The 15,314-nt window shown below is 37.6% G+C and overlaps 1 protein-coding gene across 2 annotated transcripts in view; it reads left to right on the forward strand.

Moving 5' to 3' along the window:
* The first annotated feature begins 208 nt into the window (after positions 1-208).
* TNPO1 (transportin 1) overlaps positions 209-15,314 on the forward strand; it is a 91,147-nt gene continuing 76,041 nt past the window's right edge. Inside the window, exon 1 of one of the 2 annotated variants that reach the window (XM_063085765.1) lies at positions 209-288. In XM_063085765.1, the coding sequence (XP_062941835.1) occupies positions 274-288 (15 nt within the window). In that variant the 5' untranslated portion in view covers positions 209-273. The remainder of the gene's footprint in view (positions 289-15,314) is intronic. The other variant, XM_063085767.1, reaches the window with a different exon arrangement.

Below are 15,314 nucleotides of genomic sequence, written 5' to 3' on the forward strand. Positions count from 1 at the left end.
TGAGCCGTGTGGAGGGTCGCGGCCGCAGGCCTAGAAAACGCCGCCGCGCGCTGCCGGCGGCAGGTCCGCAGGCCCAGCAATCCCAGGCCGCCGGGTTGCCGCCCCGTTGCCAAGGCGACCGCCGCCGAACGTTCCCTCGGCGGGCCCCGCCCCCCGGCCAATCGGACAGGCGCTCGCTGGAGCCCAGATTCTCTTTGTTCCGCAGCCATTTCAGGCCCCGGACGGGAAGCAGAGCCGCTTCGGCAGAAGGCCCGAGAGCCGGAGGCCTCTGGGATGGTGTGGGACCGGGTAGGTGGTGTGAGGGTGCGTGGCTCCGGACTAGAGCGGGCAGGTCTGAAGCTGCCTGACGTGCCGCGAGGAGAGGAGCCGGGCTCGCTCGCCCGCCCGGTGCCTGCCCGGCCGTTTGGAGCCCGGCGGCGGCCGCGGCACGGTTCTAAACCCAACAGCTGCCGGCCCGGGCGCTCTGAGGGACTCGGGTAGGGGGCAGGCAGCGGCGGCTCCTCAGGTGTGTGAGGTTGGGGCCTGGAGCCTATCAGGGGCGGTGGGAAGGGATGAATCTGCTGCTCAGAGGAGCTTTTTGCCCCCGCCTGTTCAGCCGCATCGTTTGAGGGCCCTTGGGTGCGGCAGTCCGCAGCCCCGGGATCGCTGCTTCCCGTCGGTTCTGGGCACTGTCCGGCGCTGCCCGAGATGGGCCGGTCTTTGTCCCGCCCCGACCGTCGTCTCCACGCTCACCTAGCTGATCTCTCTCTCCCGGCGGTTGTTTCCCCTTGGGGCCTCTTGGCCTCACGACCAGGTTTACATAATTTTAATGTTTGTAAGTGGGTTTTGCGTGGATTTATGCTTTTGTACTTCTACCTCCGCTCCCACGCGTACACGCAGCGGGGAACATCTGCTGAGGAGCAGACTGGCCACCACAACCAAACTGTTTAAAAATGATTGAGTGTTGTTTATTGATTTTAAAAATCAACTGGTTTTTTGCAAGGATTGCTTGCAGTTTAAGTTCGTTATCTTAATCACTAATCAGTTTGGTCCATCAACAGATACAAATGTAGAAATTCGAATTTGGAGGCTATCCACAGATTGATTTTGACAGTTGTATTAAGAAACTTAGTAATAGTCCTGCTTTGAAACAGTGATGACTTCAATTATGAGTGCATAAGTGGTACTTTTTTTACCCTAAAGAAAAGATAACTTTTAAAACGCAAGGCGTATGGTGTAATACATATTTGGAAATGTAAGAGTGCTGTCTTGACGTGCTCATAGTATAACAACCTTCCTGCTGGATTTTAAGTTTCTCTATTATATCAAAACTTTTGTATGAGAGCGGTAAAGAAGGTATATTTAAGGTATGTTTAGTGAAACGGGAGGATTCAGTTTTTTGGGAAAGGACTCTTTTCTTCTTTTGCCTTACCGTGCACCCCAATCGTTCCTAGAGAATGGTTGCACCAAGTTGAAAACTTGGAACTGCAAAAGGGAAATATGAATTTGAGGGTGCAGATTTCTTTTATAGTTCCTGACATATGCAATGTGTAAATGCATAGTAGTTTGTCAGTACGGTTCTTACTTAATGTAATTTAATAAGTCTAATTAGTGCTCCATTTTCTTTTTTCCTATAAGAGTCCTCCACTCTGGGTTAGCCTTGATGTGGTTTCATTTTCATCCTTGTCATAAAATATCTGTAAAAATCTTTTTTGCACTTCTACCTCCACTCGCAAATGGCTTATTACCATTACATAGCAGAAGAGGATTTTGGTAAAAATATGACACATGATTCTGGCTGTAAATTTTCCAAACATTAACGCTTGTTATTGTATTCATTGTTTTTATGATTGTGATTTTTCTTTACATACTGTTAAAGCCATCACATGAACTCAGTTTTTCTAAATGTTGTTAATGAACTGCATTGAAATGTAAACATATATTTAGAAAATTTTCTTGCATCTTAACCATGTTGGATTCTGACAAATTTGTTTTAAGAAATCTGATTATAAAGCAAGCCAAATCAAGTGACATATATAATGAAATAAAGTTATCAGATATAGTCTGCAAAGTGGAGCACAGCACTAAGTGGTAATTATTTTTATTGGTCAGAGTATAAATTATGAATATTTCTTCCTGAGATTGATATTTGAATACATATTGGTGCCAAAAGGATCTTGTTCCCCCCAAAACAGTTCAGTGTACTAGCAAAAGTGTGAGAAAGCTGAGGCAATCAAAATGATTGATTAGCTGGTGAGGTTTTCAGAAACAATGGAGAACAATGCCTCCTTCAAAAAGGAAGGATCAGAGACAGTGAAATTCCCTGGATGTTAAGGATATTTCTTAGTTGGTCCCATTCAGCTAGTGTCATGATAGATACCTGGTGAATGAGTGTTGGCAGGTGAGGGGTCTCCTGGGTTGCAGAGGGGGATGAACTACACAGTGGAAGACAAATGTTTGCAAGAGTGGTAACTGTGATTTGTAATCACAAAATTGGGTGGGTTTTAGTGTAGGAGAAGTTCTAGAAGCCAAGTTTGATTGGGTTGCTCCAAGACTTGCATACTAGGTAGCGTTCTTTGAAATACTGTCACTTTGGTGTAATAGGTAAGGAATGTTAGCGTTCCAGAGTCTCAATGGGCAAATGAGATACTGAAACAGAAAATGGGGATACAGATTTGTCTTGGAATTTTCTCGAGTCGATAGAACCCATATAAAAATAGTAGCTATTTGGAATAGCTTCATCTTATCCCCAAAAGGCAATAGATAGCAGAGCAAATGTTTGAACTGAGTACTGAAAGAAAGCTGATAACTGTGAAGACCACAGGTTTGGATTGGTATATATACCTTTAATAGTTAAAATTGTAAAACAAAGCAAAACTTTTCAGTGTAGTGTAGAGATTAGGAACAGGCGCTTTAGAGCCAGACTGATTGGATTCAACTTTTGGTACATTCTGTAATTATCTTTGTGATCTTGGGCAAGTTACTTAATCTCACTGTGCCTCAGTTTTTTCATTTTATAGTGTTATGATGATTAAATGAGTTAATACAATAAGCTCTTGAAACTGGGCCTGCCCTGTAGTAAGTATGCTGTAAATAACTGCTATTATCAACAGTGTCATCATTTTTATTTTAGAGAACTATAGAAAATAAGAATAAAATAATAAAAATGAACATCAAGACTGTGGGATAACTATTGTAAGCCTTTCCTTTCAATGTTTCTTCTGAGTTATTTGATTTTTACACAGTTGAGATTTTACCATATGAATAATTTTGTATGCTGCTTTTTTCACCTAGCGCCATAAGTATTTTCTTATGCTATTGAATTATTTTGTCAGCATTTTTTAAAAAATGAATGCATAGTGTTTTGGGGGGGTTTCTTGGTGGCTGGACATAATGACTGCATGATGTTTTTGTGAATTTCTCATAATTAAACAGTTTCAATTTTTTTGCAATTATAAGAAACATTGTAATGAACAACCTTGTACATAAAACAATTTCTGCACTTCATATTATTAACATAAATTCCCCAAAGCGAAAATATTGGGTCAGAGTATGTGAACATGTAAAGGTCATGGTCCATATTGCCAAATTGCTTTTACTTAAGGAATTTTAATAATGGACTTAAAATAAATTGGGGCAATACAGTATTTATTGCTCCTATTGTTTGGGCTGGGAGGAAAAAGAGAGTGAATAACATTTTTTTTCCTCGTAATATACTAGGCATTATTTGTAGGCATTTAGCATACATTGTTACTTTTACACACATTATTCTCATTTATTATCATAGCCCTGTGTCGTGAGTGGGAGTTAATTCTATTTTACTGATGGGAAAGGAACTGTAGATAGGTAAGTACTTTGTCTAAGGGCTGGGACTGTTCCAGCCTGAATCTGAGTCTAGATCTGCCTGATTGCAAACTTTGTACTCTTGTATTTGTACACTTTTATCTTACATATGTATTCAGAATCTTATGATGTAACTAACTATAGATCATAGACCACATTATTAAGAATTAAACTGAGCTGAAAGTAATGAATGGGTAAGTTACAAAGTTAAACCGGACAGGACTTAACTTTCTACGTATATTTTAGAAAAGGAAAAAAATCCTTACCTAATGAGATATGACTGGTAATGAATATATAAAGCTGGGTTCTGAAATGAATAAAGCGTGTATTTGTGAGTGCAACACTCATAGTAAAGATCTTAACACAAATAGGGAGGAGAAAACCAAAAAAAAAAAAAAAAAAAAAAAGATCCATTAAATTTGGGGGCTAAGAGAAGTGAAAAGGCCTGTTGAATAATTAAATTGAAAAATACAACTTAAAAAAACTGATAAAGTAAATGCAAGTCTTAATGGGAAAATAAGCAAAAAAAAAAAAAAAAAAAAAAAAGAGATGGTCCAGATAAAGAGACTAAAATTACAAAGTTTAGGAGACTAATTGTAGAATTGGGGGTGAGGGGGGTAGCTGGCTGGTACAGGGAACCAATCCCTTGACCTTGGTGTTACCAGGCCCTGCTTTAACCAACTGAGCTAACCAGCCAGCCATTTAGGAGATTAATTTTAAACTGAAAATTAAAGCAAGAAAACACACACACACATACACACACACAAGATTAATTTTAAACTGAAAATTAAAGCAAGAAAACACACACACACACACACACACACACACACGAGTTGCATTTTATGGTTGAATTTGTAGTTGTTTGTAAAATAACTATCAGTGGAGCATTCTAGGTGCATAAGCTACTAAGAAAAATGAAAAGGTTGATCCCAGAGAGAACAAGATTCCATTGCTTTTGTTTTTAATAAGGAAGGTTTTAAAGGGGTTTTTCAGCAAATTGTGAATATACTAAATAAATGCAAATAAATGATTAGGAATCAGTTGGTATCCACCAAAATTTTAAAGAAATGAATATAAAATTTAGAAACATTGATCATTATGCTGCCATTAGAGATTACGTTTTTGAAAAATATTTAATGAAATAAAAATATAAATAGTTTATTTTAGCCAGAGCATAGGAAAATAGGGAAGTGATGAGAACGATAGTAAACCATGAAGGACTTTGTGTGCCATTTATTAGTTCTAGGATTATCTCTTGTCCTCAAGAGAATCACTTACTAGTGGAGAGAAATATATAAACAGATAAATGCAGTAAGTGTGCAGTTATAACTTTTATGATATAAATCTATGGAGGCACCAAGGATGGCTAGTAATAGATTCCTTGAAGAGAGTAGGGGGAATGGCTGGGACATTTTGAGAAATAGGAGCAGCATTTCAGTAAGTTAGTTATCAAAGATAAGGACCTACTGTGTTCTTGGAACTCTAAGCAGTTCAGAGGCATAGAGCAGGTATCCACAAACTTTTTCTGTAAAGGGCCAGATAGTAAATATTTTCTAATTTGTGGGCCACACTAACTTTGCCGCTGTAGTGCAGAAGTAGTCATAGACAGTGAGGAAAGTAATGGATGTGTCCAGAGTTAACTGGTGGACCTTAAGTAGATGACTTCTAATATACAATACACAGAAGGATTTGAGGAAGCAATAACCTACAGAGGCTTGTTTTGCTCTGAAAGATTTGAAGTGAGGAATTTATAACATTGATTTGTGTGAATCATTAAGAACAGAATAAAATATATTTTTTAAGCACTATAAATCAATAAGAAAAGGAAAGACAACTCAATTTTTAAAATGGGCAAATTTACAGAAGAGGAAATACAGCTACCAGTAAACATGAAATGATGTTCTGCCTCACCAATGGGGAAATGCAAAGCAAAGCAGTGAATTTTTTTTCCTCCTGTTATACTGGAAAAAGTTTCGCTAGTGTATATTGACAAGGTTGTAGGGAAACACATACATTGACTAAATCAATACAGCTATATTAATTTTAAAGTAGAAACATTTTTGACCCAGCAGTTTCCATTTCTTAGAGAAACACATGTGTATGTCAGGAGTCATGTATGCTAGGATGTTTTCGTCAATAACCACAGACTTCTATGTCACCTTTCATCTCCTACACTACATTCATAAAAGGGTCTGTACTTTCTTTTTTTAACCCCTTCCCAGTGCTTTATACCCTTTTACTGTGCCCTCTGGAATTTACTGTCCATCATCTGCAAAATCCAGTCTCAACCCATTCTCAAATATTCCCTTTACTTTGTTGCTCTAATGGAAACCTGACTCTCTTCCATTGTGCAGTTGTGACTGGGTTTTGTTTGTTTGTTTGTTTGTTTTCCATAGTCTTAGCCCATTTTCTGTCGCTTATAACAGAATACCTGGAACTGGGTAATTTATAAAAAAAAAATTTATTTCTGACAGTTTTGGAAGCGGGGAAGTCCAAGGTTGACGGGGATGCTTCTGGTTAGGGCCTTCTTCCTGGTGGGCACTTTCTGCAGAGTCCCAGGGTGGCACAGGGCATCACAAGGTGAAAGGGCAAGAGCGTGCTAAGGTGCTGGCTCAAGTTTCTCTTCCTCTTCTTATCTACCCACCAGTTCCACTCTCATGATAACCCATTAATCCATAAATGTATTAATCCATTCATGAGGTCAGAGCCTTCATGATCCAGTTACCTCCTAAAGGCCCCACTTATCAACACTGCCATGTTGGGGATTAAGCTTCAACATGAGTTTTGGAGAGGACATTCAAACCATAGCACATAGCTTTTTCTTACCACTGTTCCTAGAGGTGGGAAAGGTATCTGCCACAAGTCTGCTTACTGCTTTCAGACTATTCTCTCTTCCTTCTCCCTAAAAATCCTCAGCTTTGGGTTAGGCCAAAAGGCTCACTGTCCGTCTCTTCAGTACCACCTTGGTCTTTATATTGAATTTGACAAGAATGTAATAAGTGATCCTTCTAATACCCTGGCCTCTCATATCGTAGACATCTCTTCTAGTGCTCTTCCCATCTGCTGTACCTCAACCACTCATTCCCACAGTGATACCCCCTTGTGTTGTCAATAACTGCAGTCCCTCCGTAGTTACCATTTCATGTGTTCTACTAGATGACCACTATTTCCTATTTTTGCAGTTTGCTCAACCATCTTCTGACTGCAGTGTAATCTCCAATCCATTGATCCTATTACTGTCCCCCTGCCACTCACCCTCTTGATGTTTTCACTCCCTTTTACATGGAATTTATTCAGCTTAAATTCTGTGGTTAATCATTTTAATCACTCCTTTGGATCCCCTTCCTTGCTTTTTGCTTGTTTGACAAAACCAGAGCCCTAGTTAAAACCAACTCTCTGCTTTTTTTTTTGCTTTTGCCCCTGTGTAACTGACTATGGCCTGGGGAAAAAAAGAAAAACAATACAATGCTGCCCGGTGATTGTATTGTATTTTCCTACTCTGTTCACTCTCCCACTCTTCTAAATGACCATTTCATATCTTTTTTTTTACTTAAACCTTTATATTTCTTTTCCCATCCTCACTTTCTGCTCATAACTTTTCTTTCTACTTTGCTAAGAAAATCAAGTTAATTTGAAGAGAACTTCCACAGACTCCCACCCCCCTAAGTACCTACCTGCATCTGTGTCAGTACATGCTGTTTTCACGCCTGTTACCTTAGATTAACTGTTCATGTTCTTGTCTGCTTTTCTACTAGATCCCATCCTCTCTCATATGCTCAAGGACATTGTTTAAACTTCCCTCTTTTTTCAGTCATCAATTTTGTTCTTTTTATTGGATCATTTCTATCAGCAAACAGACATACTATTTCTCCTACCTTAAAAAAACCAAAAAACTTGACTTTTTTGCCACCTATTTTCCCAATTTTTTGTTTCCTTTTGCAGCAGTATTCCTCAAAAGAGTTGTCTATACTTGCTATTACCAAGTTTTCTCCTCTACTACTCTATTAAACCTAGTCTACTTTGGCCTTTGACTATACCACTCCTACAGAAATGGCTCCTCAGGTTCTTCAGTAGCCTCCTTGTTGCTAAAAGCCATATGCCATCGATTGTCTTCATCATACTTGACCTATCAGCAGCATTTGATATAGCTATTTGCTCCCTCTAGCCTTGAAACACTGTCTTCTTTGCTTTTCAGGACACTGCACACTCCTGGTTATCTCTTGCCTCAGTGCTGGCTTCTTATAATTCTCCTTTGTGTTTCTTCTCACTGACCTCTTAATCTTGGAGAGCTCCAACATTCAGTCTTGTTTTGTTTTATATATTTTTTCTTCCGTCTACGCTCACTCCGTTGGCAATCTCATTCAGTTTTATGGCTTTAAGTACCATCTAAATGCCAGTGGTGCCCAAATTTAGATCTTTAGTCTCTCTCCTTAATACCAATTTCATAGGTACAACTGCCTATTCAACATCTCTACCTAAGTGTTTAATACTAGACATGGAACTCAACATGTTCAAAACTAGACTCCTAAACTTCCTCCCCAATGACTGCTCTAGCCACAGACTTCTTCACTTCTGTCAGTAGCAACTCCATCCTTTCATAGCTCAGGCCAAAATCTTGGAATTACTCTTCACTTTGCTTTTTCTTTCATGCTTCAGTTCAAGTCCATTCATTCAGGACAGTCTATTTTCTGTATCATCAAAATACATACAAAATCCTACCACGTCTTCCCCCTCTTCTCCACCTCCCTCACCACCCTGGTCCAAGCCAGTACCATCATATCTTGTCAGATTACTGAAATAGGCTACTACCTGGTCTGCCTATTCTACCCTAGCCCCTCCCTACAGTATTTTCTAGGTACAGTAGCCAGAGTAAGCCTTTTACAAATTGAGACAGTCCCTGTCACTTCATCATTCAAAGCTCTGCAGTGGCTTCTATGGTCTTGAGTGTATGTGTCCTTCCAAAATTCATATGTAGAAATGCTAATCCTCAAAGTGATGGTATTAGGAAATGGGAACTTTGGGAAGCCATTAGGTCACAGGGATGACGTTTTCATGGATGGGATTAGTGTCTTTATATAAGAGAGGCCTGGGAGAGATCCCTTGAGGACACAACAAAAAGGAGCCATCTATAAGCAAGAAAGCAGGTCCTCACCAGATACTGAATATACCTTGATCTTGGACTTCCCAGCCTCCAGAATGGTGAGAAATAAATTTCTGTTTATAAGCTATCTAGTTTATGGTATTTCTTTGTGTCAGTGTGAACAGACTAAGACATTCTCCCTTTCAGAGAAAAACTAGTCCTCACAGTGGTCCACATGATCTGCCCAACGCACTCTCCTTTCTTTTTACCTCACTGACTTCATTTCCTTTTACCACTTTCCCCACTTGCTCCCTGGCCTCAATGTTCTATATTAAACAGTTCAGTCATATTCCTACTTTAGGACCTTTGCTGGCTCTGCTGTCTGGAATGTACTTCTCCCAAATATCTACATGGCTCAGTGGCCTCATCTCCAGGTCTTTGCTCAGATCTTACCTTCTCTAAACATCCTATTTTATACTATATCCTACCTTCCCTCCCCCACATCCTGGATTCATTTTTATTTTTTTGCATAACACATACTAACTTCTAACACAGTAGTACATCAGGGGTCAGAAATCCACAGCTCCATGAGCCTCTGGCCTGTTTATGTACAGCCTATGAACTAAGGATGTTGTTTACATTTTTAAAGGGTTGTAAAACAAAGCAAAGAATATATGATGGACATATTTGGCCCCAAAGCCTAAAATATTTACTATCTGGTCCTTTTCAGAAAAGGTTTGCACTATATATTTTATTCTGTTAGTTGTTTTTCTCCTCCCATAGAACGCAAGCTCCAAGAGGTCAGAGATCTTTTATTTATTGCTATACCTCCAACAGCTATAACAGTGCCTAGAATGTAGTAGAAACTCAGTAAATATTTGTTAAATGAATGGTTCGTAATGATGCAAAATTATAAATAGGTTAAGTGTTCATCAGTAAACTGTACCGCCATTAATAATGAAGTATACCTGCAATGAAGTAGACCTGTACTAGTAGATGTAAACTAGGAAAGCTAAGGCATATTTTGAGTGGTTTGTTATAGAACAGAAATAAAATGCTTTTTATTTCTACAGATAGTGTATCTAAATGCACAAAAAGAGCTGTACTAGGATACTTATCAATTGAATATAGAGTACCTCTGGGGAGGGGACCAGGATTAGGAGAGGTAGTTGAAGGGAGCTGGAATTTCATCTATATAGTTTATTTTTCTCTTTTTAACAAGGAGAAGCAGTCCCATGTTAATTTTTCACTTTTTTATTTTTTTAAGTGAAGGAAAAGGGGGGAAAATGGTCAAGAAAATAAAGCAATGAGAGGTGAGAGGATATATAGAGTAGTGGGGTAGAGAGGGAGAGAAGAGGACCTTGCCTTTCTTAAATGTCATATTTGGCCAGGAATTTGAACAAGGGGAAGGAGTGAGCAATTTGAATGTGTGGGGAAAGAGCATGCAAAAGAAAAGGCCCTTAGGTGGGAACAAGCTTAGCATGATTAGGGAACTGCAAGAAAACAGTGTGACTGGAACATAATAAACAAGGGGGACAGAGACTACTAGGAGATGAGTTCAGAGAGATAAACTGGGGCCCAGATTAGATATAGCTTTGTAGGCTGTGGTAAGGATATAAAGTTTATTTTAAGTGTGATGGGAAACCATTGCAGGGTTTTGATGGGAGGAAGACATGATTTAGTTGCAAATTTAACAAGATTGTTTTTGCTACTTTGTCTCAGAGAATGGACTGTAAGGGAACAAAAGAAGCAGCAGGAAAATGTTGTAGTAGGCCATGTTCTACAAGAGCATTGGACTAGTGTAGACAGAAGAGGGGGTGAACGTAGTCAGATTCAGAGTATATTTTGAAGGTGTATTTTGATAGCACTGGCTAATGGTTTGAATGTGGGATATGAGGGAAGTCAAGATTGACCCCTTAGTATTTTGGCCTGAACTAACTGGGTGAAAACTATTGGCATTTAGTGACGTTAGGCAACCTGGGGGAGGAGCAGATTTGAATGGGATGGAGAAGGGAATCAAGAGTTTTGTTTCAGCCCGCAAAGTTTGAGATGCCCATTTAACAAACACTTAGATATGTCCTGTAAGACACTGGATATTTGAATCTGGAATTCAGGGTGCTGTTTAATGGTACAGATTGCATGAAATTATGTAAATAGAGAAAGGAAGGGGACCTAGGATATTTAGGGGTAGGAGAGCCAGCCAGCAAAGGAGACTGACAAAGAGCAGCGGTGAGGTAAAAGGAAAACCAGGGAGATGTGGCGCCACAAACTAAAGGGACATGGTGACTCTACATAACTTTCAAGATGTTTCTGTGATTGGAGGGGAGTGGAAAAATTGAGTAGTAGTTGAGGGTGAACAGAGTCAAAGGTGGTATTTTAAGATATTATTTTAAAATAATTTTAAATTTACAGAAAAAATTGTGAGAAAAATTCAGAGAACTCCCACATATACTTTACCTGGATTCACCAATTTTTAACATTTTGCCACATTTGTTTGTGTTTCTCTTTCTCTGCACATACACACAATTTTTTCTGGATCATTTGAGAGTAGGCTGCATAATCTTTGACCCTTTTAGCCTTAGTGTGTATATTATAAGCTTTACAGATATAAATATATATATATCTTTAGTGTGTATATCCGAAGAGCCAGGATAGTCTCTTATGAAATCACATACAGTTAGCGAATTCAGGAACTTTAGTTTTTTACAGCCCATATTACAATTTTGTCAGTTGTCCCAGTATATAACATCCTTTACAGCATATTTTTCCCCCACCAATACATAACCCAGTCCAGGGTTTTATATTACAGTCAGTTGTCATGTCTTTTTCAACAGAGAGAGGTTTTTTTCTTTTTTAAGGTAGAGCTTTGCCATTTTATCCTCATAACAACACCATGAGATATAGGTACTATTAGTTATCTCATTTTATAGATCATATGTAAATTATTCTTTTCATGACTAATAAGTGGCAGAGCCAGGACTCAAAGTCAGGTAGAAGGACTCCAGAGTTCGCACTCTTAAACACTATACTACAGTGCCTATCACATAATACATGGAAAAATCTGAAATTCCTTATTTCAGGTGGACAGATAAGTCAAATATATAGATCAGAGGCAATGATCCTTCTATCAAAAGAATAATTTTTATATTTTTAGACATGTATTATAATTCTCTTTGTAATGATGTATCAGTTTAATATGTCACCTTGATAAGCATTAGAACAGAAGGAAGAGCAAGAAAAGTGAAGATATTTAAACTTTATATGTGAAATTTATCAGACTTTGGCATAGATGATGTTTTCTGAGTTATTGGTATTGATTGTTTAGAAAGGTAAAATAAAATATATGCATTAATTCTTCTGTGGTAGGGTTGAGTTAGCAGTATATGGACATGGTCTGAAGAGTTCTGATCTGTGTTTCAAAAAGAGTTTGTTTCAGCTTATAAAATACTGCTTGTCAAACCTTTATTAGAAAATACTAAGAGAATTTAGGAAAAGAGCATTAAAGAGGGAACCATTGAAACCACAGGTGCTCCAAAATAGGAATTAGAATGTTCTGTTGGCTTTTTGGTTCAACGTTTTACATAGTTTTCTGTCACACAGTTTTGAGGGGATACTGAGTAAAGATTTCTGTTGAATAGAAACCCAAGTTATAATGAGACATTTTCTATAACATTTTGAGCCAAAGATTGTTCTTACTATTGAATGTGACTTCTGTAAGAAGTGACCTAAGGCTGGAACAGTACTATGCTCTTTCACAGGAGCCCAAATATTTGCTGAAAGAATCAAGTGACATGTAACTGTCACTCAGGTAATTTAATAGTCCCAGAACTATGCTCAAACAAGTGAGTTGAATACAGGTTTACCTGAAGTAGGAGGAGCTTGGAGAGTTTAAATTGCAAGAACAAAGGAAAGAAGTAAGGCTGGCTTTTGTATGTACAGTATGACCAGATCTATTATTTACAGTCAGCTAAATATTTTACTTCTAGAAACTGAAAGAACAGGACTTTAGTTGCTTTATAGGTGAGAAAATAAACCAAATTAGTGTAAGTGATTTGTCCAGGATTGCCCAGCTAGCTACTCTTAGCACAGAGAACTGAGACTAGAGCCCCAGAATCCTGATGCCCCTTCCTTTTTTCTGATGTTATTTTGCCTCTGCATGGCACAGAAGACTTAAAGATCCTTGTTGGGAGGCAGTTTGTCCTGAAGCTCCATGAAGTTACAGCGGGCTGTTAGCTCCACACATGCTGTGGCTGTGAGTTCAATGTCTGCATTGCCTCCCGAAATATCCTCCTTCCTTTTGCCCAAGTCTCCCCACCCAAATAAGTAAAAGATGAAGACAGTGGAGAGACTGTAAAGGTAGGAGATTTTTCTGGAGTTTTGTTTTAGTGTAGATAGTAAACTCTGAATGAAGAGAGGGTACGGTAGTTTCATATTTAATGTAGGAATTTGATGGAGAAGCTTAGGAGCCAGTAGAGAAATAAAAGGATGAATTGTAAAAAAGAAAAGCTGTAATAAAAATTCTAGCTTTGTTTTAACCTTGCATCCTAGTGAGCTAGAGTCTTTTGTTTTGATATTGGTACTTGCTGATCTGGTACATGACAGGTAATTTTTATTTCTTTTTGTTGTTGTTCTTGTTTTTGAGGCTGGAGGGTACAGGGATCCAGTCCTAAACCTTGATATTATCAGCACCATGCTCTAACCAACTGAGCTAACAGGCCAGCCTGGCAATTTTTGTTTGTAAATCAGAGTATATACGTTTACACTCCAGTGCGATTCCAGTAGAATTTAAATTGCTCAGCAGCTAGGGCAAAATTGTGATTTCTGGTAAAACTATTGTTTTCTGATTAGAGGAAATACAAACTCCTGATCTCAAATGCTTTTGAGTCAAGTTCTTCACATGCCTAGCCACATATGGAACTGCTGAATTCAATAACTTAAATTTAGTTTCGTTTAATAACTTAAGATATCTTGAGTTTCCCAGTTTATCTCTCTCATTCCAGACTTTATTAAATTTGTATCCAGCTATAAAATCCTGCATATACAAGCATCTAATAAATGTTTGCTTACTGATTTAGTATCTGGAGGTCCTTCCTCCTGAATATGTACAGTACTCTTATAAGAATTATAATCAAGAATTGACTGGAGATTATGTATTTTATTAACTGCAAATAATATGGATTAGTTGCTACGTGAAATTATTTTTTACATTGTAGTATCATTTCATACAACTTAAGACAAGGATTTGCTTTCTGTGTCCTCAGCCCTACCCCAGGAAAACAATTTAGGAAAAGTTTATAATAAATGAGTTTATGCTTCTTTCTAAGAATCAGTTTAGTGTAATTAAAATACTGTGTGCTTTTGAGGCAGTGCATTAGTCTCCTATGTCTACTGATTATAAACGTATGGTCATGAATGGTATCTACCTCAAAGACTAAATAGACACACAAAACTGTCCCATTAGTTTTAAGTGAAGATAATTTGTAAGCATATATTTTCTTTCCATCTCTAATTATTTATTACATGAGCTTCCTTAGCAAGAAAAATATATTAATAAGAATTCATTAATGATTGTAACGTAATTTTTTTATCTTAAACAATTTTCATTTGCTATTTTCTAAAGGTCTTAATTTTAAATTATTTAAATGGTTTATGAATTATTTTCTTAAAATGGGATTAAAATAGTATATAACAAATGGTTGATTAGCAAGATGGAAAGTACTACAGCATTAACCTTTTTCAGTTCAGTATATGTTAAATGATAATTTTAAATTATTTGTGCTATGTCCCATTAATTTAGGGTTTTTATTTCTGCAGTAGAGATTTTTATCATGCATTAGTATGCAGTTTTTTGCTTAAATATTTATAGTAACAATTATTGAGAACATCTGTAGAACTTAGTATTACAGAAGTCCCAAGAACCATTGTAGAAGAATTATAGACTTCCTTTTCTAAGCTAAAATTCATTTATGTTTGCTTTTGGCTTCTACATCCTTGTTTTTTTGTTATTTTTTTTTTCTTAATTCTCTGGTTCAACACGTCTTTTGAGCTATTTATTGATTTTTTTTCTTGCATGATATTTCCAGAATTATGTATCAGTGTTTTGAAAAATTTGGAAATTGATGAAAGAAACCTACAATATCATTTCTTTTGATATGCAGTACTATTTGGGGGTTTGTTCTTTTTTTAAATTTTGTAGTGTTAAAGTTTCTGTGAAACTTTACTTAGTATTTCACAGCATTTAAATAAGTCTTAACATTCATGTCTTAATTATGATAACATTAACAATTATTTTCATACACATAAGGTAATAGATTACATAGAACAGTAATCACAAGGGTAGAATCTATAAAAACTCCCATTATCTAAATACAAATTCTGTTCTCTAATATTTAGGACAGCACTTCTCTGAGAC

Source organism: Cynocephalus volans, chromosome 2 (genome assembly GCF_027409185.1).
Source record: "Cynocephalus volans isolate mCynVol1 chromosome 2, mCynVol1.pri, whole genome shotgun sequence".
Lineage (NCBI taxonomy): Eukaryota > Metazoa > Chordata > Mammalia > Dermoptera > Cynocephalidae > Cynocephalus > Cynocephalus volans.